Consider the following 26,337-nt stretch of genomic DNA (forward strand, 5'->3'; position numbering starts at 1 on the left):
AGTGAGCTCCGAGTGACGCTCACAAAGATCTGAGCTCCTTGAGCAGCGTCGGTGGCCAAGACACGGGAGGTCAGTTGGTACGAGCGTGAAGGGGACATTGGGTCAGGGCTGTGGGCCTGCCCCACCCCCTAACCGACGGCCTTTCTGCCGCTCAGACATTCAGGGCTCTCTCCCGTGGGGGGCCGTGGATCATTCCTTTCGTCTTGAACACTTAATTAACCTTCCTCCTTCTTTGACTTCTGACAACCTTCTGGTCTCAGCGCAGAGGTCCTCCCCTGCCATCCTCCCATCTGAGAGAACTCTGTCCCCCAGCCCCCGGCCACCCGTCCGGGTCCCCGCACCTTGTGTCCTCATCGGCTCCCGGGGTCGGGGGCCAGCCCAGAGCTCTGTCTGTCCAGGCGCAGCCTCCTCGGTGCCCAGCGCAGGGCTGGCTCGGAGCCGGCGGTGGCCAGGGGCTGAATGACAGGCCCTGGCAGGAACTTGTCACCAGACGGGGAGGAATGGTGGCGATGTGGATCACCCCGTCTGGACACAGGCCTTCCCTGCTTGGGAGCCGGCCAAGCCTGGGCATGACGAGCTGTTTAAGGTGCTTTGTTTTTCCCTTCTAAAGCATCAACAGTCAAGGAGGCTCCCTGGTGACTTTGCAGATTGCCCGTATGAAAACCCGGGACTGGGCTCCATGCCCTCGCCCATTCTCCCGAAGAGGCAGGAATTGAGGGGAAGGAAGAGTGGGTGTAGTGTTAACGTGATGAAAATGCAGCCAAAGCTAACTTCCATTCCCATCGGCCAGGTCGTGGGTTGCTGGGGAGGGAGGGGACTTCTCACACGCAGCTTGGAAGAGCGGCGTTTGCACTGCTAAGGCTGGAAGGCAGCTCTGGGGCTGTGTGACCTTGGGCGAGCCCCGACCTCTCTGTGCTTCATCTGCAGAAAGATGGTGCCTTTGGGATCAGTCTGGAAAACTGAATCCGCTGGGAGGGGGTTGAGGTCTGTGTGGGGCTATTAGCAAGTAGCCAATAAAGGTGGGCTGTTTCCTTGTAAAGTCTTCCTTAAAAAAAAAAAAAAAAGAAAAGAAAGAAAGAAAAGAAAAAGCAACTTAAAAAAAAAACCCAACTTTTTATTTTTTATTGCTTTTAGATACATAGAAAAGTTGCAAAAATAATTCAGAGTTTCCATACATTCCTCACCCAGCCTTACATAAGCAGCCAAGAAATTAACATGGGCACAATGTAACCATAATTCCTAGTGCAGTGATACAACGTGGCGATATAAGAAATTCACCGTTGGCACAAAGCCTTGAAACCGAAGGCCTGACTGGAAGTTCACCTGGTCTGCCAGTGTCCTTGTATCCTTCCCGGATCCCATCAGGTCCCGCAGGGCACCGGGCTGTGGCTTCTCCCAGTCGGGTGAAGTCTGTCACAGTTCCCTAGTCTTTCCTTGTGTTTCACAACCTTGACAGCTTGGAAGAGGACTGATTGTTATTTTGCCAAATGTCCCTCAATTTGGTGTTTTCACAGGGGTGGACTGTGGTTATACAAGCCACAGAAATGATGTGCCCCTGTTAACGTCCCGTGGCATGGGCTTTGTGACGTCAGAGTAGTCACGGCAGGGGCAGGGGCCTTCATCCCCTGGGGAGGGCCGTGTCTGCTGGGTTTTCTTCCATATACCTGTGTCTCTTGTCGGTCCTCCCCTCCGTGGTGAACAGCTCTCCTGGGGAGCTGCTTCGAGAGTGTTACAAATCTGTTACTCGTCAATCTTCTGCTGATTCATTTTGGCCCCATCGTGTATCTGCTCTGCCGGTTGATGGTTCTGTTTCCTTCTCTCCCACGTGGATTCCTTGCAATTCTCCTTCGAGAAAGAGCTACCACTTCTCTTCCCTGCCCTTGGTGACTTGCGTCCGTATGGACTCTCGGGGATTTATTGTATTCTGCGGTTTATAATCTGACGCCACGGCCACTTGCGTGGTTGGTGGAATTGCTCTCGTGGTGGCTGGTAGGGCCTCTCACAGCAGCCTCTTGTGTTCTGCCTTCAAGATACACAAATAGACATCGACTTAGCTCTTCTCTTCTTCATGATCCCACAATATGTTTGTTCTAGACTCATCTCGTATTTTTCATTTTCCGCTCTTCCTGCCCGGGTTCAGCCACTTCGTGGCGCCGCGCTGATGCCTTTTACTGGAGAAGTGTTTGGAAGCCAAGGTCTGGGCATCCGACGTGCTCATTACTGTCAGGGTCTCATGGCTTCTAGACCCTTCTGGTGGACAGACGCAGGAGGTGTGGCTGTGTCTGCCAGCAGCTCACAGGCTCGTTTCTGTTGTTCTGTCCCTTTCTGTCTGTCTGGAGGCTGATGCCTCATGTTCTGGTTCAGCAGCAGAATTCCGTCCACTTGCCTCCCCTCATTTGTATCCTTCCTCTCCAAGAGGCAGGCGTCTGGTCCTTCCTGTCTCTGACATACTGACTTATTTGGTCAGTTCTCTTAGACACATACAGCATTTTCTGCCTTGCCAACCTGCTCCCCTGTGAGAAACAGGCTGACGGACCAGGGTGCGCGTCTGTGCGGTCAGGATGTCGTCTTCAGAGCTCCTCCGGTTAGATCTGTGTTTTCCCACCCTTCGGGGGGTGATGGCATCATGGGTAATGCGCTTAGTTTCATTTGTTTGTTTGTATTCCTTCGGGGTTCCTCCCATGTCCTGATTTTTTTTAAAAATCCATTTTTTTTTTTAATCCAATGATTTGGGATGCCTAGTTTGTCATCCACCGTGTTTCTCAGTGCGGGTCTGGTCCACTGGGCCGTCTGTGTGTCCACGCACCTGTTCTGCACAGGGGGTGATGGAGGTTCTGCGGTCTTGTGGGGGGAGGGCTCATCCTCCTCTCCTCGTGCTTTTCTTTTCTTGGTGCTTGCCCAGCGACTGTGCATGTAAAGTCCTGCTCTGGGCTAAAGTGAGGTGGCATCTGCACTTGGGCAGAGTGTGACAGGTGTAGCAGCACAGGCTTGTGTCCCATCTGAGCCCTGGGTTTCCTGCAACCCAAGGACTGGGCCCTTTGGAAGGGACCCAGGGAACCTCTGGGTCTTTATTTTAATTTAAAAATTCATTTCCTCTGGGCACCCACTCCTTGACGTTCAATGTCCCAGCAGAATCTTTTCTGGGTTTTAGCCTAGAAGGTGTCAGAGGGAGGAGAGTCGAGAGTGTATCCACCCATCCCCCGGGGCGGGGGTGGGGGGGGCAGGGTGCTTGAGGTGTGCCCCACCCACAACTGCTTCTCCAGGCAGCCCAGGCAGCTGAGACCACCCCTGCCCGCCCCTGCCCCCCCCTGCCCAGCACGCCACCCACCCTTTCCCTCCCTGAGCCCGAGGCACGCCCCACCCCTGGCCGGCCGCTCACGGGGCTCCAGCCGAGGACAGTGTCTGTGCAGCAGGCCGAACGGTGACCTCATCCCTCTTGAGAAGTAGATTTAATTCCTCCCTGATGATTTTTAGGAGGTGAGATAGATGTTAAAGCTGGGCGCGGTTGGACGCGTGTAAGTGACAATGTTCTGGGTCTTTTAGGTTCACTCTGGGTCATCAGGAATTCTTAAGAAATAGCCCCAGAGTAACACGGCTTGCCAGAAGAGCTTTGGTGCTATTTCGTACCATTTTATTCTCCTGCCCTCGGTCGTGGCTTGTAGTTGCCGAGGGGACCCAAGAGACCTTGGGTGGCGGGAGCCCGGCAGCCCTGAAGGTCTGTGAAGCCGGGGCACAGCCAGCAGCTGGTGGATCTTTAGGAGAGGTGGCTGGCCCCTGGGGGGTTCCTGCCTACTTACCACTTGGGTGGTGGGAGAGGAAGTGGGTGCACCATGTGGAGCAGGGAGAGGTGACTCTAAAACCAGAGAGAGCGGTGGCTTTTGGCAGAAGAAGAGAGGACAGAGCCCTTGACCGTGCTGGGCTCAGCCAGATAGCGTGCGGGACCCGCAGAGCCACCCCCAGCCCCCTACCCCTTGTAAACACGAGCTCGCAGAACCCCCTCTGCCGCCTTGACGGACACGTCTCCGGTTTAATCGTGTGCTCCTTGCTTCTGACCCGCTCTGGTAACCGATCCCAGCCCCGGGCGTGTTATGTTGTGCGCCGGTTCTCGGGTGCCGGGAGGTCGCGCTATGTGAGCACGGCTGCTGCTGGAGGCAGAGAGCTAACCGAAAGGGCTCAGATTCCCGGTTCCCAGGTTTCCAGAACTTTCTCCCCGGCCTCACCATGCCTTTCCTTCTGTTCTAGGGCCCGATGCTCCTGTCCTTCGAGGAGGACCCGCTCCAGCAGCCCCTGGAGCTCACGGTGCAGGGCGTCTCCAGCCTGGCCAGGTCCGCCCAGGAAAAGGTGAGCTGGGCGCGGTCGCCCCCGGGCCCTTCCCCACCGAGGAAGCGAATTTAAAGCTAAGCTGGGGGGAGCGGGGAGGTTGTTCTGTGTTGGGATTATTGAAAATGTGGACATCTTAAAAACCTAAAAAAACCCAAAAAACGAAAAACAAAATTAAGGGTGGTCTGTAGCTGGTGGGTGGGTAAATGAAATGCGGTAGGTCCACGCGCTGGGACGGCATTTGGCCTTGAGAAGGAAGGAGAGGCCGGCACGTGCCACGTGCGTGGGACTTGAAGACACAGCGCGGAGTGGGAGAGGCCAGTCACCGAAGGCCCGTCTTTGTGTGGCTTCGTTTACTCCGCCTGTCCAGGGTGGCCACGTTGATAGGAGACAGGAAGGAGATTCGGGGTCGCAGGGCCCTGGGGTGGGGGACTGCCGAGGGACTGCCCGTGGGAGGGGTTTCTTTGGGGGGTAATGATAAGATTCTCAGAGTCGTGGATGATGGTTGTACAAGTTGGAAATGTTGTTAACAACCATTGACTTGGGGGGCGCCTCGGTGGCTCAGTCTGTTAAGGGTCTGACTCTCGATTTCAGCTCAGGTCATGCTCTCAGGGTCTGGGATCGAGCCCCGCTTCGGGCTCTGGGCTCAGCAGGGAGTCTGCTTGAGTTTCTCTCTCTCTCCCTCTGTTTGCTCGCTCTCTCCCACAAATAAACAGATAAATCTTAAAGAAAAAAACACTGAATTATACAGTTTAAATGGGCAAATTAAATGATATGTGAGTTGCGTCCCCAGAAATGCATATATTTGTGTGTATGTGTGTATATATATATATGACACTGGATTGTTTTTAAAGCTTTTATCTGAGAGAGAGAGAGAGACAGAATGAGCAGTGAGGGAGGGGCAGAGGGAGAGGGAGAAGCAGGTTCCCCACTAAGCAGGGAGCCCAATGCGGGGCTTGATCCCAGGATCCTGGGATCATGACCTGAGCCAAAGGCAGAGGCTTTAAGCCACTGAGCCCCCCAGGCACCCCTGACACCTAGATCCGAACCATCCTGATGCCATGTCGAGCTCATTTTAGAGTCTGTGGTTATTCGCAGGCTGGGATTACTTATTAGACTGGTCAAATACCGTAAATAACTTATAGGATTTTTTTTTAATGGAAAGTATCTATAAAAACCCCTAAGAAACTTCCTCTGGAATACAAGGCTTGCCCTTGTATCTGTCTCCGTTTTGCTGTCGGGTCCCTTGCTGCTAAAGGGCCCTTTAGCAGGGGCACCTGGGTGGCTCAGTGGTTTAAGCCTCTGCCTTCAGCTCAGGTCATGATCTCAGGGTCCTGGGATCGAGCCCCGTGTCTGTCTCTCTGCTCGGCGGGGAGCCTGCTTCCTCCTCTCTCTCTCTGCCTGCCTCTCTGCCCACTTGTGATCTCTGTCCGTCAAATAAATAAATAAATAATCTTTAAAAAAAAGGGCCCTTTAGCAGATGGGGGCGGGGAGGGAGACACACCTGTGCCACCCCACTGGAGAAAGAGAGCGCTCCCACCCCATCCCCGCCCACGGATTCTGCTCCCCGTCACCGCTAGCGGAGCGTTGGCCGCTCTGGTTCCTTCACTTGAACTACAGCTCAGGGCCCTGGAGGGACCGGAGCTTTTGTCCTCATCCCCCACAAGCGGACAGTGGAGCTGCCCTCTCTCTCCCAGCAGAGCGGCGAGGCTGCCATGAACTCGCCCGCTTACTGTCTCCGCCTGCTTGGGCACGAGCAGGGCAGTGGATCGGGGGCAGCCGTGGGCTGCGAGGCTGCAGGTGTGCCTGCTGCAGAGTGCCCAGCTGTCCCAGAATGGGTCGGGAGGGCTCTCCTTCCCCACCCCTTTGCCAATACTGGAGCCTCGTGCTGTGTTACTCCTGTAACAAGTGTGGGGAAGTCTCTAGAAGGTATTGGGAGAGACCCTGGGCTGGTATAGCGCAGGATGCCAAGACCGGCAGGGCTCATTAGGGCTGGACGGGGCTGGGCCAGCAGGTGGCCCGGGGATTTTACGATACTGGGGGGCTGAGGGCAGTTGGCTCCCCGCGCCCGGCCTGGGAAGTGCCTCTGGGTGCAGCGAGCCCCCTCTCTCTTACTGACCGATCAGGACCGAGTCCCGCTGTGGTGGGCACTTGCTGTTTGGTGTTTCTGACTCTGCCCCGGTTTCCGAGGCCCGGAGGTGTAGACGGGGGAGCTGACAGGTAGATGTAGGAAGGGGCCGTTTGTCAAGGTCTTACTGTTTCGCACCAGAAAAGCAACTTTACGTAGGGGCTGGGGAAACCGTGTTTACCTGAAGACAATCACAGAAGCGGCGCTTGCTCATTCAAAAGTTAGACACAAGGCCGCCGTCCGCCCGGGCCCCCTGCCCGGAGCATCCTTCCTCCGCTCCCCTCTGGAAGGGACCGCTGCCCGCGGCCCATGGCGGATGCTCGAAGCTCCTTATGTCCTGCAGACAAATGGCACAGCGCGCGTGGGGCGTGTTTCGTTTTACCAGTTTCTTCATTGTTCTTGACTTTGATGTCTCCTTGGCCAAATGGGAAATGGGGGCTTGTCATTGCCTTGTCCCAGCTGCGGGTAGTGATGTCCCTGTCCGGTGTCAGGCCCCTACCCCTCCACCCCCGCCCCCGCCAGGGGTGTGGGAGAGCAGGTCCCCGGGGGGTGGTGGTGGTGGTGAGTGCCACTGTCACTTACCAGCCTGTGGCCTCTGCACACCCATAGCTCCTGAGAAGTTGGGTGTAGGACGCCCCCAAGTCCGTGGGTTCCGCCACCACCTTCTCTACTCACGGCTGGGCGTCTTGGCTGAGCACGGCATGTGTGAAGGCGTCATTTCGTAAAGGGATCAACCCGGGTGAATCAGAGTTTCTCTTGCAATGTATCCCCGGGGGAGGGGGGCGGGTGTTAACGTCTGTGGGCATCAGAGGAGGGGGGCACGCGCCACGGGATCTCTCTACTGTTGCTCTAGGACCTTGTGTTCTGGAACCGCTGCGTCGGGCAGGATGCTTCCAGCAACCGGGCCCTCCTCCTCTTAGGATCTAACCACCGGCCCTGCCCGGGTTTCAGCACGTTGAACCCTCTCTCCGCTCTGTCCTGTTGTGCTCTGCAGAGTGCTGGAGGGGGAACATCTGTAATTGCCCTGGGCCCACCAGCAAAGGTCGTAAAGAAGTACAGATGCGTGGTTTCGAGGTCGTCCCCCTCCCTTTCTCAGCGCGCTCCGTGCCATCAGCCTCTATCTTTCTCATGTCCCGGACTCAGCCCTGACAAGGGACGTGTGACTGGCACTTGAGCTGACAGGGACGAGCCCGACCATGGGGCTGGGGTACACAGTCACCATCTAGATGGGAGTGGGGATCGCGGTCCCCCTTGGGCTCACCCTCCTGACTCGCATTCAGTCTCGAGTCTCCCCGCGGGCCCGCCCTGCTCTCCGGGTGCCTGTACTTGACCTTCTGCTGCCACCCTTGAAGGCCGCCACGTACCTAGTCACCGCCTTGGCAGACATCTGATCGCTCAGTGACCCCTACCCCACGTCCTGCCTGGAGAGCAAAGCCTTGGTCGCTTGGAGCAGCGTGAGGTGCCGGAGCCCGCGATGGGGGCCAGACGCACGGCCTGCCCGGCCGTGGCTCGGTCGGAGCACCGTGGACTTGGGGCGATCTGACAGCAGCGGGCGGCTTCTCCTTCCGGCGCTCCTTCCCAACTCGCTGGACGCCCACTGGGAGTTCGCGAACCCCGATCTGTCCTGACACTGACCCCCCAGAGGCAGCGCAGGCCCTGTAGGCTGAGGGCACAGCCCCACGTGACCGCCCCCGCGTCGGATGCCAGTCCCGAGGCTGGGCTCCCCGGTCTTCAGACCCACCGGCCATAACGTCAGGGGGTTCCCGCCCCTCCTCAGGTTTGATAATTTGCTAGGACGACTCAAGGAACTCAGGAAAACAGCTTATTTCCTATTACTGGGTTCATGATACAGGAAACAAGTCAAGAATAGGCGGGTGGGAGGGAGGCGTCCGGCGGGGTGTGGGGGAGGGGCCCTGAGCTGCGGGCACCTCCTTGCGTCGACCATCCCAGGGGCTCTGCACACGCTGTTGCTTTTTTTTTTTTTTTTTTTAAAGATTTTATTTATTTATTTGACAGGCAGAGATCACAAGTAGGCAGAGAGGCAGGCAGAGAGAGAGGAGGAAGCAGGCTCCTCGCTGAGCAGAGAGCCCGATGCGGGGCTCGATCCCAGGACCCTGAGACCATGACCTGAGCCGAAGGCAGAGGCTTAATCCACAGAGCCACCCAGGCGCCCCTGCTTGGGGGGTTTTATGGAGCTTTTATGACCCAGGTTGGGTAAATCACTGGCCGTTGGTGGTTGAACTCAATCTCCAGCCCCTCTCCCCTTCCTGGAGGCCAGAGGTGGGCCAGAGAGTTCCAACCGCCCCCCGTCTGACATCATGGATGGATTTGGGGGTAACCAGCCCCCATCCTGAAGCAACCACCAGTCATCTCCTTAGCACACAGAAAACCCTCTTATCCTTTGGGCGATCTGCTGGTGTTAGGAGCCGTGAACCAGGTACTGGGGATGAAGCCCCATTACTGACCCCAGGCCGGGGTTGTGGGTCGTGGATGTTCCTGCGGGGAGTCCGTGCTTGTCCCGCAGGACATCCTCTCGGGCAGAGACCGGACGCATCCCTGTCACGTGGCCTCCATGTTTGTGGGCACAGCTGGCCCAGGCAGGAGGCAGGACCCGGGAATTCCCAGCGCGACACTGTGTACTGAAGCCGTCACCTTTACGCTCCTCTCCAGGGGCTCCTCTGCCTTCTCTTCCAGTCGCAACCTGCTCTGAATGGATTTCTTCCTCCCAGACTGTAATTACCCTCTTACACAAGAGCAACGAGTTTCTACCCACGTTCTCTTTCCACACGTCCCGGGAGAGGCTCGCTGCGGAACGTCTGACCCAGAAAAGGCAGGCCTTCGTCTCTGTGTCGCGGTTGGCCCGAGAGCGAGCCCTTGCTCCATAGGGCGTCCCAGGAGCCCGATCGCGGCACGGTCGTGGTTTCAGAAACTGCGTGCTTGGTTGCATGGAGGCGAGAGGTGTGCAAGGAGCGCGTGGGGGCTCACCCCGTCTGAATCAGGGTTTGGGGGTTGCGCTGGGACCCCCACTGAGAAGGCCGTGCATTTCCTTTAAGGAGCGTGGTGTGTCTCCTTGGACTTGGCGTTGCTTTGGAAAGCTTGCCGGTGGTAGCGGGTCCTGCCTGGTGCACAGGAGACGGGGAATGATGTTGGGTTTCTCGGGGGGAGGCCAGGTGTCCTGGGAAAAGCAGTCATTATCTCCGTCTGTAGTTCCTCTGGGAAGTAAAGAGAGGCTTCTCATGGTATAACGATCACCTGCAGGTCACAGTTTTAAACACACGTAATAACCCACCCAGCACGGAGAAGGGCCGGCTCGGAAGCTGGGGAGACGCTGGCTGGATCTGGGCATGTCTGGGCATTTCCCTCTCCCTCGGAGCCGGAGGCTGGGTGTCTGCGCAACGTGTGTCCCTCCCTGGCACGGTTGTGGGGAGAATGAGGGCCAGCCCGGGCCTCGGTTCCGGTGCTGTCGGGTGCGAGCAGCCACGGGCTCTGTCTCTTCTCGTCCGTGTTCACCATATAAGCCTCATGCCCATCGTACAGACGGAGAGACTGAGGCAAACAGAGGCTAAGTCACTTGGCTGAGAGCTACTCAGCAGCAGAGGCTCGGGTCAAGCCAGTCAGCCTCGGGACACAAGCTGGAGCCTGGGACACCACCGCCAGTGCTGTGACCTCTCTTCCTCACGTCCGTGTCCTTCAGTCCTCTGTGCTCCCCACCCCACCCGACCGCGGGAGAGACAGCAGAGAAGAGGGTTGCGTACGGGAGGCCTGAACCCACCTTTGCTTCTGGAAAGCCACAGCAGCAAACAGAACCCGGACCGTGGCGTGGGATCGGCCCCAGAAGCTGCTGTCCGTCGGGGCAGCCCGCAGCTCGCGATCTCTGTGTGACTGATGAAGGCTGGGACATGCTTGCGTGCTGAAATAGACTCTCAGAGCGGCTGGGGTTTCCCCTGTCCCCCCCCACCCCAGACCTCAGCCGGCCCCCTTGGTCTGCAAGGGTCGTCTGATTCCAGGTCGCCTGCGTTTGTCTCTCTAGTTGCAAATGGGATGCGCGTTTGACATTTTTTTTTCTTTGGACGACTTGAAATCCCAGGTGTCCCATTAGCCTGGTATTTATTAAAATGCTAACAGGTTGTGAAATTGTTTTGTACTGGGGTCTTTCCAAAGGCAGTGGGCAGTTTCTCATTGGAGGCCCTGCCCTCTGAGACCCAGCGAGGATGCCGCCCCGGGGCGGGAGCGATGCCTGTCTGGGTTGCTGGACTGAATTCCGGGCTGAGTCAGCCATGGGGTGCAGCCTGACGTCGCCCGGAGAAGACAGGGTAAAGGACCCATAGACAAGCTGGAGTTTTGTTTGTGTGTCGGGCTACGAAGCAGTAGCGTTCAGGGGGGGGTGTGTGTGACAGAGTGACGGGGACCCCATGGCAGGAGCACTAACAGGCGGCCTGGAGAAGACCCCGTTCCCTCCTGCCTGCGGTTTAAAGGAAATGTCCCGTGTGTGTCTTTCATACATAGGGTTGATGGAAGAGAATGCCACGTTCACAGATAGACCTTTGAGTCCAGAAACGCCGGCAGTAACCCACATTCCCTGGTAGCCATCCCCCTTGGGAGAGCAGCGGTACTGGAAACACTTCCTGTTAATTTCAAGTGTCCCGACCAGAGGGGGGCTGGGGAGTGTTGCCACGGAGGGATGTCGGAGCCCGTGTGGTCCATGGCGTGTCCCACGGTACCGTAAAGCAGAGCATCGACCCAGCATTTCTGGGTTGGGCCACGCCGCTGTCTTTTTTCTAGTATTTTTCATCTTTTCCGGGGCCAACAGGATTAACTTCATAGATGTTCGGATCGCATTTAGCCGTAATGCATTTTACCTTTGAAACTGAGTCTTGGGGCGCCTGGGTGGCTCATTCGGTTAAGCTTTGACTCTTGATTTTGGCTCAGGTCATGATCTCAGAGTCATGAGATCCAGCCTTGCATCAGGCTCCGTGGTCATCACGGAGTCTGCTCAAGGTTCTCTCTCTCTCCCACGGTCCCTCCCCCTGCCCATACTCTCTAAATAAATACGCGAACAAATAAAATCTCTTTCTTTTTTTATTAACATACAATGTATTATTTGCTTCAGGGGTATGTGTCTATGAATCATCAGCCACCCTATCCCTCCCCCCACCCCCCCAGCAGCCCCCAGTTTGTTTCCTGAGATTAAGGGTCTCTTATGGTTTGTCTCCCTCCTGATTCCGTCTTGTTTCATTTTTCTCCTTCCCTACCCCCCACGACCCCCCACCCTTTATCTCAAATTCCTCATATCAGGGAGATCATATGATAATTGTCTTTCTCTGATGGACTTATTTCGCTCAGCATGATACCCTCTAGTTCCATCCACATCGTCGCAAATGGCAAGATTTCATTTCTTTTGATGGCTGCATAGTATTCCATTGTGTATATATACCACATCTTCTTTATCCATTCATCTGTTGATGGACATCTAGGTTCTTTCCATAGTTTGGCTATCGTGGACATTGCTGCTATAAACACTCGGGTGCATGTGCCCCTTCGGAGCACCACGTTTGTATCTTTGGGGTAAATACCCAGTAGTGCGATTGCTGGGTCGTAGGGTAGCTCTATTTTCAACTTTTTGAGGAACCTCCATGCTGTTTTCCAGAGCGGCCGCACCAGCTTGCATTCCCACCAGCAGTGTAGGAGGTTCCCCTCTCTCCACATCCTCGCCAGCATCCGTCATTTCCTGACTTGTCCATTTTAGCCATTCTGACTGGCGTGATGTGGGATCTCACTGTGGTTTTGACAAACAAGATCTTTGAAAACAAGTTGCATCTCTGTTCCAGAGTAGAAAGGATCGTTCGTATCAGCTTGGTGCTGTCTTCAAGAACATTTACAGAGGTCAGTCTAGACAGCAGTGTTGGGAGCACAGATGATACCTTCCCTGTCATTTCGGAGTTCTTCCCGCGGGCTGTTACAAAGCATGATCACAGGGAGAGAGACGCCGTGACCTCCACCCTTTCGCTGCGTTTTCGTGGCTGTGTTCCTAGTTCTTTTGGGGACAGAAGTAATTAAATTATTTCCAGGTCTCTAGAGGGTTCCAAGAGAAGAAGTTGCTGAGCCAGCCGTCCAAGAAGCTGACTTGAAAGGGAACATGGAAGGAGTGTGGCGAGATTGGAAGACGCTCCAGGCCTTTCTCCGGCAAGCGTTAGCAAAACTCAGCACTGCCTAGGACGGAGGCTCGTTCTTTGGCCCCAAGTCTAAACAGAGGGCTACAGTTTCCGGATAAGACCTACTTGCGTGGGTGTGCGACTGTGCGGGGTCCATCCCCAAGCTGGAGCGAGCGCGGGAACGTGCACCACGGCCCACTGTGTTCTGTCTGCGCCGGTTACGATGACGGTGGCGTGTGCTCATCTTCGCATCCCCGTGACCCTTCTGTCCCGGCCTTCGGTCTTGGTCCGCAGGAGTGGACCGGGTCTCCACCCTGGGGCCCCTCCAACCACGAAGCCCGTCCTCGGTCGATGCTCTCCTCTGTGGAGAGGAGGGCGGTGTCTCTGGGATGCACGGTTCAGCTTTCTGTGGGCGCGATTTTGAAATGGCTTATAGGACTGACGAGTTGTCTGTTTGCTTTGGAAAAAGTATCTCCAGTGGGAAGCAGGTGGGCTCATGGCTGGCTCTTTTCACGGGAGCTCCTTATGCTCCCAGATGTTGTCTTCCTGGAGTCCTGCCCTGGGCCCAGAGGTTCACATCTGTCTTGGAGAAGAGCTCAGTCCCACAGCAGATATTAGATTCTGTTTCTACCTGACTTCGAAAATCTGGTACCAGTATCGGAGTCCCTTCGCGGGAAGCCAGAGCACGGAGGGTCAGAAAGCCCTATTTAAACAGCTCTGTGTGATTGGGATGCTCTGGGGAGCTACTGTGAAAACCTCAGGAGGGACCCTCAGAAACACAGGTGTGTGTGGGATGGGGTGGGGGGACTCTGGGTCACGAGCAGGGTCTCTCCCTGTTGGCCGGATTTAGGCACACGTCAGCCCTGGACATCCTGGTCCCTTGGGAGGCGCGACCGGCTGGAAGGGTCTGCTGCGTATCGCCTCGGGGCCCCCACCTTCTGCTGCTCCAAGTGGGGTCCCCTGTGTGGTGGCGAAAGCTTGTCCCCCGTTCACCGGGGCCGAGAGAATTTAATCCCCCTTGTGGATAACACCTTAATGCAACTAAAAGAAGATTACTTATTTTTAAAGCCTTTCCATTTTGTTCTTGTCCATTTGACAAATGAAGCATTATTATTCCCAGGGTGGCAGGGCCAGCGGCCGGCCAGGATGAGGCTCGGTGCCGTCATTGTCCTTAACGGGCTCCGAGCCACAGCGCCAGCCGCGTTTTGCTGGGCCGAGCTGCCTCGCTGGGGCGGCCCCAGACGGCTGTTGTGGCCCAGTTCTCCCGCTGAGAGCTGCGGGGAGACCGGGGAATGGTCCGTCTGCGTGGCCGGTTCTACGGAGGGGGTCGGGGCCCCGGGGGCTGGGAAGACCCTCCAGCGGCTCTCGGTGACAGGACGTTGGGACCCATAAATGCTCTGTGTTTAGTGCTCCACTTCCGTGCTCGATGGGGCCTGAGTAGGGCTGCGGCCATCGGAGTGTTGCATCCTAGAAATTTCAAAGCCTTTAAGTCTAAACCCGCTTGTTTATTTATTTGTGCTTAATCACGGGCTCAGGCCGCTACGTATCCAGGGATGGGATCGGGGGAAGCTTTGTGCGGAACCGGGTACGACGGTCACCACCTCCTCCTTGCTCGAGAGCCCTGACGGAGCCCTGGGATTTTATACATATTGACAAGGTTCCAGAGACCTAACGGGAACCCAGCAGTCACCCTCTGGTGTCTTTCCCAGAGTCGTGCGAGGCCCGGGCCGTCGAGACGGGGACAGCGAACGCGCTCCGTGTCATGTCACTTGTGTTTGTAACTCATCTGGCACGAAAATACGTTCCTCCAAAGAGGACTGTTTATAGAGCATTTATTTTTAAAATGAATAGACGACATTTCTTATACAAACATTTTTTTGTTCCAACCTTTTGTGAACTCGGGAGAGGCAGTAACACGATGAAGATATGTAAACTCGCGCACGTAGCTCGAGCTTCTGCACGACCTTGCAGGCCAGGGGACATGGGTGTGGGGCGGTTTCTGCCAGGGCCGAGAGCAGGCGATGCTCTCCCTTCTCATTCTGTGCCATCAAGAGCCTTCAACGGGGTGGGGGGGATGCTGGGGACGGACGCTGGGGGGGATGCTGGGGATGGACACGGGGGGATGCAGGGAGGGCCCAGCATCCGGCTCCGGTCTCCTCGGGAGGGGCAGAGGGGCCGGGCGGGGGGAGGCTCTGGACGGGGCCGTTGCGGGCGGGAAGGAAGGAGTTAGCTGGAGATGAGAGAGAAGAAGGGGGCAGATGTCCTAGCCTGAACTTGGGGAAACAGCAGGCCAGATAAAGGAACTATTTGGATAATCTTTCCACTTGGTATTTTATTTTAGATTCTGATAAATCCACCAGAGTATTAAAGAATTTTCTTTTCCCTCCCAAGTGACAGGCGGCAGCTTTCCCTTGGGAAGGTGGGGGTCCCTCCTGCCTTCCGCTCCTCCCTCCTGATGACTTGGCCCCAGCCTGGCACGCTGGCCACCTGCCGGGCACCCCCTACCGCGCCGTCCCTCCCAGCCAGTGCGCACCTGGCACCTGGCACCTGGCTCCCCATCATCTCCGGGGGCTCGCTCGCCTTCTGCGAGGGGTGACCCCGCATTCTAGAAGGTCCTCTCCTATAGAGGGGTCCGGGGGCAGAAACTTGATAATTCTGTTTGGTAACCGCTTTCTCTGAAATGCTTTGTGATTTTTATCGGGAATGTGACCTGGTTTATTCCTGGTGTAATTACTTCTCTTTGTCTTATAGGTCCTTAAGCCGACTCACCTTATAATGCTATTTTTGTTAAGGCTGTATTATTTCCTCAGTGTTTAATATTTTATATGGTCATTGAATTATCCCCACATCTTTGGAAACCACAATAGGTTGAAAATTATCTAGATAGAAACAATTTATGGTGTTCCAAGTATATTTTTAAGTTTTTTGCTTACAACATCTCTCACTTGTTTTCTTTCTAAGCCTCCTTTTTAGAGAGAGGAGATGGCTAATGGCTTTTACAGCATATGAACGTGGAAATGTCTGGGGAATTTTAAGTCAACTGGTGGGGAGAAACGGAACACAGCATCCAGGAGAAACTTTTTATGTGGAAATAATATAATGACTAGGTTCGGGCAAAACAGAGTTTAGCTCTTGAGAAATGCGTCGGGAAGAAAAGATCTGGAATGTGGTTTCTAGTTTTTAAACTATTCCATAACGGAAAAGGTGCGGCTGTGGGTACTTACCAGGTTTGGAACTCTGACGTCCTTGCTAACTTTTCAGGTCCTGATTATTTTATTCCTTGAAATCGAGGGGTATTCGGTGCAAATTCTCCTTTCCGTCCTGTCTTGTGCCTCCTCCAGGTTGTGTCTTGTCACGTGGTAGGTGAGGCCATTCAGTTCCTGGTCCGCGCGGGGCCCCCATCCCCTGAAGACACAGGGCACCAGCTGTACTGTGCACGGCTCTCCCCGTTTCATCTACAGGTGAGTCCGGGGAGATCGAGCGGGTCCCGGGGAGACTGTAAACCTCGTAAACCCATAGGGTACGCCTGGTGTGATCGTGGGGCCTCATCATTTATCTCGTAGGTTTGGGACTGTAAGCTTCTATCTTGTATGGGTAGAAATAAAGCGTGGGTTATGGATGCGCATGGACTGTACACACGCACGCACACATGTGTATGCACACCCCCCATACGTGTTACACACAGGTGTGTATGGGTGGAGGTCATGAATTCTGTCTACCACTGTCGGGAGAGAGGCTGCGTTTCGAGGCGTTTAAACAGAGCAGGGGTGTTGCTGACAGGTGGAGTGAAGGTGAGAGTCTTCCGAGATGAGGACAGTGGTTCTGTCCCGGGACCCGGCGCCTGACCCCAGCCATCCTCGGCAGCTGGGGACACCGGCCTAGGGGCTGGCCTGGGAATTCCTCCCTTTCTTAGTTTTTGGAAAAGGCCAGCTTTAAAAGACCTCTTACTTTTCGTGTAAGTTTGAAAGACGAGTAGGGCTCTCATTTTTCTCATCATCCACTGATTATCCTCATCGCGGCTCAGTACAAGCGCAGCTCATGTCACTTGGCTTTGTAGATGCTGCACTTTCCACCCTGGAAGGCTCGTGGGAGCCCAGCGTGGGGGACGCCTGTAGGCGCGTTCCTCCGGCAGCCTTCGCTTGCTGTGTGTCTCTGTCACCTGTGGGTGATTCTGTCGTATGTCATACTTTTCCCTTAGCACGTTTGTCACGGTGATCTGTGGTCGAACGCTCACACGATGGTCACCATTTTTCAGCAATAATGTATGTTTTTTTAAGATACGATGCTTTTGCACACTTAATAGACGATAGGATAGTGTAAATATAACTTAAAAAAACCCACGTATTTATTTTAGAGCGCGTGCGAGAGCGTGAGAGCCGGGGCAGGAGCAGAAGGAGGGGGAGAGGCAGAGCGTGGAGCCGGACGCGGGGCTCGATCCCGTGACCCTGAGGCCATGACCTGAGCCGAGATCAAGAGTTGGACGCTCAGTGCACTGAGCCGGGCTGGTGCCCCGAACATCACCTTTCTGTGCACTGGGAAGCCAGAGCGCTCCCTTGGGTTGCTTTGTGATGCTACTTGCTTCATCGTGGTTTTCTGGAAGCCGATCCGCTGCCTCTCCGAGGGACGCTCGTCTGTGTGCTACGTCACATTAGTGACAATCTCTGTAGTCATTACACAGAGACACGTCCGATCATCATAATAGGCTGCGAGGGGGATTTCTGGACGCTGAACCATCCGGCAGCGGTGTCCCTCCCATGAAGCGGGGGTCCACGAGGTTGCATTCGGCTGTGAATTTCTGGGTCTGTTTTAGGGGTCACTGCGGCTCCGGCCCCGGGTCTCCCCTTCGTCTGTGCCTGAGCTTGGCTGCTTGTTTGGGGGACGAGCCGAGGTCGCACAGCACCTCAACCACAGGGGAACAGGACATCCCACGCGCTTTTCTTACACGGGCGTGGTTGCGAAGAGCCGGGGCCAGCCAGGTTTTCTGGCCACCTACGTGGCTTTCCTCTGCGAGCCAGTTCTGCGGACCCCCTCACTGACCCTCCCCTCCTGACGCCCGAGGAGGGCGTCACCTCACGCACCCGTGAGATGTGCGAACCCTCCTGCTCCCCCAGACGTTCCGGATGACGTAATTGCAAAATAATTCCAAAGTCCGGGACGCGTGTCGCCGACACGTGATGGCGGCTTCAGCACAGAGTGAGTCCAGCAAGACCCGTACGCCTCCACGAAGGACACGGAGTTTCCTGGATGCTATTTTTGTGCCGTTCCATGCAGCTCAGAGACAAGTAATGTGATCGCGTCTTTGATCTCTTAACACAGCTGAAAACCACTTTGCGGATCCCCTCTCAAAGGCAGGCAGCTGCTGGAGGGGAGCCGTTACCCAAGCCCCAGGCGGGGGACACTCCGGTGGCTCTGTTGTCCTTCAGATAAAAGGTGCAGAAGGGCCCCCGCCCCGCCTGGGTTTGTCTGCTTGTCTCGCTGCCCCAGGACCTGCCTGGGCTGGTGTGTACCTTCCTGGGAATCAGCTAGGGTTTGGCCGGTAAGGCCTCGCTGGTCCTACCCGGATGCTGGTAGCCTGAGCTGACGGCCCCGAGGAGGGGCTAGGACCCTGGAAAGCTGCTCTCTCCTCCTTTGCTGAGGGTGGGGAGGGGGACGGAGGGGAAGAGCCGGGGTCCGTGTTCAGGAAGGAGTCTCGGGTTGAAGAACGAAGGCAGGGGTATTCGTGTGCTGCGGCTGCTGAAACAGAGCATGCAAACTTAGCTTAAAACCTGAATGTGGGGGCGCCCGGGGGACCCAGTGGGTTGAGCGTCTGACTCTCCGTTCCGGCTCAGCTCGTGATCTCAGGCTCCTGAGGTTGAGCCCCGTGTTGGGCTCCACACTCCGCACGGACTCGGGATTCTCTCTCTCTCTCTCTCTGTTCCCACCCCCCCGGGCACGCTTTCTCACTCTGTTTTCTAAAAAGAAAATAAATAAATCTTTTTTTAAAGAAAACCCAGCGTAAACGGAGCCACTCTGGAGGCCCGATGTCCGGCGCAGGCTCACGTCCCGGCCGCCTTTCTGTCTGGAAGCTCTGGGAGGGTCTGCTTCCTTGCTCGTTGGGCTCTCGGCATGACTGTTGCTTGGGACCACAGGACTGAGGGCCTGTGTTCTCGCTGGCGGTCAGCTTCTGGCCGCCACCTCATTCCTGAGGTCCTGGCATCCTCCCTCCATCTTCGTGGCCCCTCTCGCTGGCCTGCTGGCCTGTCTTCCTCTTCTCTCAGGGCTTGCTGGGATGACCCAGCATTATCTCCTCGTTCACCAGTCCTTTCTGCAAAGTCCCCTTTGCTGTACCTGGTCCGATTATCACCAGTTGCGAGAATCTGGGTGTGGTGGGGGGCATGACGCTGCCTCCCCGCGTGGGTCCCATCCGACGGGTCGTTGCAAGAGCCGAGAGTCCACTTGGAGGCCGTGCGTCGGCCCAGGCAAGAGAGGACAAGGGCACCCGTGCTGGGGCACAATGCTCGGGGCACGTGGGAACGAGGGGTTGGGCTACGCATCCCCCTTCCCACCTGATCCGCCCTATCCTGCCTGCCTTGGTGTCAGCCCCGGGAGAGAATGCAAAGCGCAGAGAATGACTCATGTAATTACAGAGTCACGTAACGCAGAATTTTCATGACATCTGGCCTTCAGCGGCCCACGCTGAGAACCCTCCGCGTGGTAGGTTGAGGCCGCGGAAGGTGCTGGTGGGGCAGGGGTGGGGTGAAGGGGAGCCCCAGGGAGTTTAGAGCTTTCCTTACCGTTGTGAAAGGCGAGGGGAGGCCGAGCAGACGTCTCGGAAAATAAACGAGCACACCCCCGTGCACACACACGCGCAGACACACGCATGGACGCGCGAGGTTTCGCTGGCCGCGTAGCTCCCCGGTAACTCTGTGTTTTGGCAGCTGGAGCTCCACATGAAAGAGAAGAGGGAGGACATCCAGATCCAGTGGTCCTTCGTCCGCGCCCCGGAGACGGCCGTTACGGTGCAGCCCAGAGCAGCGGCGGAGGTCAGTCTGGGCGTTTCTATGACCCCCCCCCCGCACCCCCTCCGTTGGTGTACGTGAGAACGCACGTGCGTGGTGACCCCCTGATCTGGGGAACAGAGGCGCAGCCTGGCGCCCCTGCGATGCCGGCGGGCTCCCCTCCTCTTCTCCGCTCTTCCCGGATCGTGGGCCACGCTGACGGGGCAGGGGGAGACGGCTTTGCTGGATCTAACGCCGGCCCTCAACCCAGCCACACCTGCCATCGCCTGGGGACTTTAGGAGATTCTGGGCCTGCCCCCTGTCCCCACCCTCCCAACCCCAGAATTGTTTCTAGCACGGCTGGGCAGCGCAGGCTGAGAACCAGTGACCTCTGTCGCCGCAGTGTTCCTCAGGCCGTGGTGCCGGACATCAGACCCTTTCTCCTTCCCTGAGGCACTCCCGGGACAGCCCAGGTTGTGGCTGCGGGCTGGCTCCCAGGGGCAGGCGTGTCTCTCCCCCCACCTAAAATTCAGTGCGTGTAAAGTCGGAAGGCAATCTCTCTGCTTCCCATGGTCTTAGGTGTTGGAAGGGATGAATTTGGAAGCAGGGAGTGGGCGTACGAAGTCACCCCGGGGTCACTTTCAGGGGCTGGAAAGATGATGCGAGATCACCTACGCCAGAGGCCCCTGTGACTCCTGGTTCCCTTGCAGGGTGGGGTTGTGACGACAGTTGTCCCCGGTCTTGGCTCTGTTTCAGACTCTTGTTCAACCACAGAGAGATCCCCAACAGCTAAGTGTGGGACTGTAAGGCTCTGTCCATCCATACTGTCACCTCCCGTGCCGTGACATGAAGGCGCGCAGTTTCTTGTTTTTAAGACGAGCGGGCTTGGACTGGAACTCCCCTCACCGGCACACACCACAGCTGTCACTTTGCCCAGCCACTGGGTCCCACCAGGGGCTCGGACTGTTTCCCGGGAGGCCGGGTTCCTGTCCTGTCTCCCATTCCCTCCCACGTCGGCATCTTGCGGCCCCCACGGCACCGTGGTCAGGCCCGCTGAGCGCGTGGAACGTTCCGTGGCCGGCTGTCCCGGCATCGTGGGCAACGCGCACCTGCCTTTGGGTCAGGACGGGCCCCGCCGAGGCAGGCAGACCCCCGCGTGTAGGACTCCTTGAGTTCATTCTTCCTCTGTGTGCTTGGGGGACCCCGGAGCGCCCTGGTGCCTGCCCGCACTCATGCTCAGGTTTTGTCCCCCATCTTTGTAAATTTACACGTATTGTTTGAAAATGTAAACTATTCACACGGTTCAGAAGTCAAATTTGCGGGAGACCTTCGACTCAGACGTGCAGTGTCTACCCTGTGCCTCCCGCCCCATCCGCCCCTGCACACGGTAACTTGGTCATTCATTAGCTCTGTTCCCGGGTTTTTTGCAAAAACGAGCTTATCCCCCCCCACCCCATTCTCACCCAAACCGTGGCGTGTTGTGCCCGCTGTTTTCAGCTTGGCCCCCAGCGTCCCGTGGGCTGCTCCAAGTGTCACACGCTCCTCCCGTGAATGAGAAGTGAGACTCTTAAGTGTGGCGCTAAGCCAACCCCCCCCTCCCACAAGGGAGCTGGTCTGGCCAGTAGGCGCAGACCGAGCCTCCGGCCCCCTGAGGATGTGACAGCCCGGGGGCAGGGGTGTGGCCAGAGCCAGCCGCTCATGGGGGTTGGAGCTGGGACATCTGAGCACCCACCACTCATCGTCACCCTGGGTTTCCTCCTCCGTGAAGGGACAGGAAATTCTGGGGGTTAAAAAAAGAGTTGAGTGTGTAAACAAAACGAGATCCGTCCACACGAGGGAGTATTTTTCAGCCATTTTTAAAAAAAAGAATGAGGCTCTGACACTTTCTGCAACACAAAGGAACCCCAGGAAGGTCCCTAGGAGGGAGAGAAGCCCAACATGACCTGTTGGCGTTGGGAGCTCACGGCTTGGAGATCTCCCTGGCGGGCAAATCATACAGGGGCAGGCAGGGACTGGTGGTGGGGAGGGGCGGGGCAGGGAGGGGCAGTCAGGGAAAGGGGAGGGGGAGACGGGCAGGCAGTGAGTGTTGGTGGGTGAGAGAGAGCGTAAGGGATAAGGTCTAGATGGTGGCAGCATAAGCCGGAGCCTGCTGAATCACACTGAAATGCATATTTTATTTTATTTTATTTTTTAAATATACTTTTTAAAAGATTTTATTTATTTGACAGAGGGAGAGAGATCACAAGTGGGCAGAGACGCAGGCAGGGGGCGGGGGGCAGGCTCCCCGCCGAGCAGAGAGCCCGATGCGGGGCTGGATCCCAGGACCCTGGGACCATGACCTGAGCTGAAGGCAGAGGCTTTAACCCACTGAGCCACCCAAGTGCCCTTTTAAGATGGTTTTTATGTGAATTTAGGTGAGTGTCACCTCAGTTTAAAAAAAAGGAAGGGATGTCAAGTACTTACTGAAGAGAAAGATGACAACGTGGTGGTCTTAAGTGCAGACCCTGGAGCCTTAACGTCTGGGTTGGACTCCCGGCTCTGCCACTCGTGAGCTGTGTGACCCTCCACGAGTTAATTTACGTCTCTGTGCGCTAGTTTCCTCATCGGTAAAACGAGGATAACGATAGTAGAGGTGGTTGCGAAGATTAAATTAGTTAATACTTCTCAGTGCGTAGACTTGAGCCTGACCTATCCTAGGAGTGATGGAGGGATTAGCTGTTTTGATCATTATTAGAGTTTCTGGCAGAGAGTAGCTGCTCAGTAGTGGGCTGAGTGGGATTAAGTTCGCTGTAACAGGGCCTGGCCAGCCAGCCCTCCGCAGGCCAACCTCTGAGATCCCTCCAGCCCCACAAGGCGGGAGGTTTTCCATAGGTCTGTGGTCCCGGTGGGAGTCCCTGCAAGCAGCTGTCCTGTCCCCTGAGCAGTCTGGGGATGTGGGAGCCTCCCACGAGGGCATCTGCACTGGACGTTGGACCGTCCCCCCGCCGCCCCCGTGACCACACCACAATCGATGTATCCGTTTAGTTCTCGACGGATACTTAGGTGGTTTCCAGTGTGGGGCTTCATGAGTGGTGGTGCTGGGAACATTCTGGAACCCAGGAACGTTCGCCTTCCTGTCGAGGATTAATTATCATAGCTTTACGGAGTTGACACCTGGTAATATAAACCATCCAGCTTTGTGCCTCCACAGGCTTATCTTTTTTGTTGGGCCTTTCATTTACTTGAATACTTTTTAATTTCAAAAAAAAAAAAATTACCCGATGCCATGCGAGAAAGAAGAAACATCTGTCTGAAAGGTTCGGCACAGAAGCAGCGACACGTTTGTATATTTCACGAGCTCGATTGTTGTCATTTTGAAAATAAGGAGCAGGAGTTACTTCTGAGGTCAGTAAGGAGGACCCCGTCTCCCAGAGGAGAACGAGCAGGTCTCCTGTGAGGATCTGACCTCCCGGAGCCCGGCACCCCCCTCCCCCGCCCCGCTCGGTCCCTGGGATGCAGCGAGGTCGGCCAGTGTCTGCCCTCCTGTTGCACGGTGCCCGGTCAGGAGGCGATCTGGGGACGTCCCCCTCTTTTGGCAGGACCGGGGGACAGAGACCAAGGCCGTGTCTGAAACTCTCAAGGACATCTTGAAGCACCTGGTTGGGGCTGCGTCTCCGTCGGTGGTTCTGAGCACCAAGCCCGTGGACGCGAGGGAAGTTCAGGTGAGCCGCGGAGGGTGGCGCCTCATGGCCCGCTCGGGCTCTCGGTCCCCCTCCTGCAGGGTGGTCTGCGTGAGTTTCCAAGGTCCCCCTTCCCCCGCCGCTGCTGTGGTAGAGTGGGGATGCCTGACTGCTTGCTGGGCGACCATGGCCTGTGGATCGGGACAAGCTGCGAGTTCAGGGCAGGGGTTCCAAAACCCCGTGGGATGGGGGAACAGGTGTCTGGGCTGCTCTGCACGCTCCAACCTTAATTAGCTCTGACCCCATGCCTTTCCGGAGCTGAAACTTGACTTTCCACTGTCCACTTGGGGCCTATGCCCTCGGAGCTCGTCCTCCCAGGACTGAGGCATTTGGGAAACCTAGTTAGCCGTGAGAACGGAGGAGAGGTGGTGTTCCGGCCGGCAGGCCAGCAGGCATGAGAGCCACGGAGAGCTGCTGTCTCCACTCGAGTCTAAAGGCAGGGAAAAAACCGACACCCCAGCAGAAAGCCAGTCAGGCTTGAGGAACCACCTTTTTCAGGAGAGGTCAGTCTCTTGTCTAGCAGACCTTCAACTGATTGGGCGAGGCCCACCCACATCAGGGAGGGCCGTCGCTTTCACTGGGTCTTTTGATTTCAATGTTACCCTCACGCAAAAACAGCCTCACGGAAACACCCAGGACAACATTTGAGCAGGTACTGTGCATCCCCGTGGCCCTGTCATGTCGACACGTACAATTAACCATCACACATAGACAACCGAAGTATTTCCTCTCCGCCCCCGACATGTGAATGCTCTGGCCCCAGTGCTCATGGACTTGGATCCTAAGGACTTCTGCCGTGACTTCTGGCAGCTCACAGTTGGCGGGGTCGTGGTTCACAGTAGTGGTTTCTAAATGGTGACCTTGAGCTGTTGGGTAGAAAAGGCTCCCGGGCAGGGGCAGAGGCTGTGGCGGGTTGGGACCCTCCGTTCCCCTGAGAATGGAAAACTTGCAGAGCCCACGGCAGGGTCAGCCCCCATCCCCGGCGGATGTTCCCCGAAGACGCTGCCCTGTGACAGGGGTCCGGTGGCTGCCTCCTCTTCTCCCCCGTCACCCGTCTTGATTTTCTCTCTGCAGAATCTTCAGCGCATCTCGTCCTCTCCTCCGGAGTCCTGCCCGCCCAAGCCTCCGAGGGCTCACGAGCTCAGATTACTGGTGAAGAGCATCCGCGCTTCGCTGCTAAGCGCTCCTGGTGCTTCAGGCAAGTGGCCGGGCTGGGGGAACTCCGGGGGGCACAGGGGGCGGGGGCTGCCCGCCGCAGAAGTGACTGTCCCTCCATACAGCAGTGTGAGGGGTGACGGCGGGTTCTCAGTGGACTCTGGGTCCCCGTGGCGCCCTCCGACTGGGTCTGCCGTGTGATCCCAGCCCGCGAGCCCAGAGCCCCTGAGAAGCAGACGAGTACCGTGAGATGGTCGCACAGCAGCCCCGAGCTTGCGTGCAGAAGAGCGAGGGAAGAAAGGAATTCAGTCATGACCCTGCCCTTTTCTTTCTTCCGGAAGGCACTCCCCCCACCCCTTTTTAAACTATTGAACGCGTAAACCCACGCTGGGCACCCCTGACTGATAGGCGATGAGCACCTTCTCCTTTCCCAGAAGCCCGGGTTCCTCGTGGGCAGTTTACCAGGTGTCAGCAGGGCTTTGGGCCCATCGGGGACCCTCCGGTGGTAGGAGAGGCTGTTATCTGAGTGAGGACAAGTGTTGCAGACCCCAGATCGTTCCCTTTGGGCGATCCCGAGTGGCTGGCGAGACCCGAGATGCGCAGCCTCCTGGGATGGGTCCCGTCTTCCCACTGCGATTCGATTTTGCTGAGAACAGAAGGAATGCTTTATTGTCTGAGAGTGCTAAGGGTTACTTAATGTGTGCGGAGTCTTCCCGTCCCCAAAGCACGGACTGTCCACGTTTAACAACCGAGACTCCGTGCAGGGCTAGCTGAGGGTGATGGCCTCGGGGGTCCCTGTTCCTCGCCGGCAGGTCTGTATCTGGGTCTGTGTGTCTCCCGTCGGAGGTGATCTCGAAGATCAGTTAAGACCGTGGGTGTGGAATGCTTAACGGTGTGATGTCTGGTCCCGTGGTCACTGGTTACACAGTATACGGACAGCTCTTTGCTACGGGACAGGCATGGCCTTGTAGCAGAGAGAACCCTTGACTAGGGAAATGTCCCATCACCCGGATCCAAGATCTCCAAACAGGGCTCTGACTGAGCTGAGTCAGGGATAAAATCACATCCCTCGTAAGTAGGGATACGGGTTCTCTGGGGGGTATCCCCAAATTTAGGGATCATCCCAGAGGCCTTTCCTTGCACAAGCTGGTCATCTTGTCCAGAAGTGGGGGGCCACCTCTGCTGTCATAATGTCCCTGGGGAGTGTCCCCCATCACGGGTGAGAAGCAGGGGCTCCTGGGGTCTGCCCTGCAGGCCAAGAGATACCAAGTTGGGGATCGAAAATCTTAAACCCCCAGAGAAGTGCTTTGAGAGTTGGTTCATGATGAAAGAAAGAGCAGTCCCGGGGAGGTGGGCGAGCCAAGACGTCAGGTGTTTAATTCAGCCCGTTATATGCAAAGTGTGCGTGCGCATCATGCAATTTTAAAAAAATAGAAACGCCCCTTTGTTTGGTTGCAGGCAGCGTTAACCCACAGTGTGTAGTTCGGCTGAACGAGCCCGTTCAGAAGTTCAGCGCCCTCGCGACAAACCCCGCCGACCTCAGCTGGGAAGAAGAATTCATCTTGTGCGTACAGCCTGGTTAACGGGCTTGCGCCGGCCGAGCGCCCCGCTCACGGCTGCCAGGTCCCGAGATCAGTGTGTAACACTGCTCAAACCCCAAACACAGATGTGCAGTCGCTCTCAAAAAGGTGTATTAAACATCCGAGGTAGCTTTAGGTTGAATCCGGGTTCCTTTCTGAAGGCAGCTCCGGGGCTGGGTTTCCTCCTGGCCCATGTCCTGCCGCGGCCGGAGAGCGCACTGGTCTCACTCCCTTGATTTTGGAGATACCCGCCGTCTGGAGCGGAACGGAGGACCCTTGGGGTTGATACCGGAACCTGGCCGGGAA

General features: G+C 56.5%; 1 protein-coding gene across 2 annotated transcripts in view; it reads left to right on the forward strand.

Moving 5' to 3' along the window:
- The window catches only part of C2CD2 (C2 calcium dependent domain containing 2), a 49,157-nt gene that overhangs the window by 4,317 nt on the left and 18,503 nt on the right, over positions 1–26,337 (forward strand). The window contains exons 2-7 of one of the 2 annotated variants that reach the window (XM_080826138.1): positions 4,243–4,341; positions 15,942–16,061; positions 19,518–19,622; positions 23,156–23,278; positions 24,371–24,498; positions 25,914–26,015. In XM_080826138.1, the coding sequence (XP_080682264.1) occupies positions 4,243–4,341; positions 15,942–16,061; positions 19,518–19,622; positions 23,156–23,278; positions 24,371–24,498; positions 25,914–26,015 (677 nt within the window). The remainder of the gene's footprint in view (positions 1–4,242; positions 4,342–15,941; positions 16,062–19,517; positions 19,623–23,155; positions 23,279–24,370; positions 24,499–25,913; positions 26,016–26,337) is intronic. The other variant, XM_080826139.1, reaches the window with a different exon arrangement.

Source organism: Martes martes (assembly GCF_963455335.1).
Source record: "Martes martes genome assembly, chromosome: 1".
Lineage (NCBI taxonomy): Eukaryota > Metazoa > Chordata > Mammalia > Carnivora > Mustelidae > Martes > Martes martes.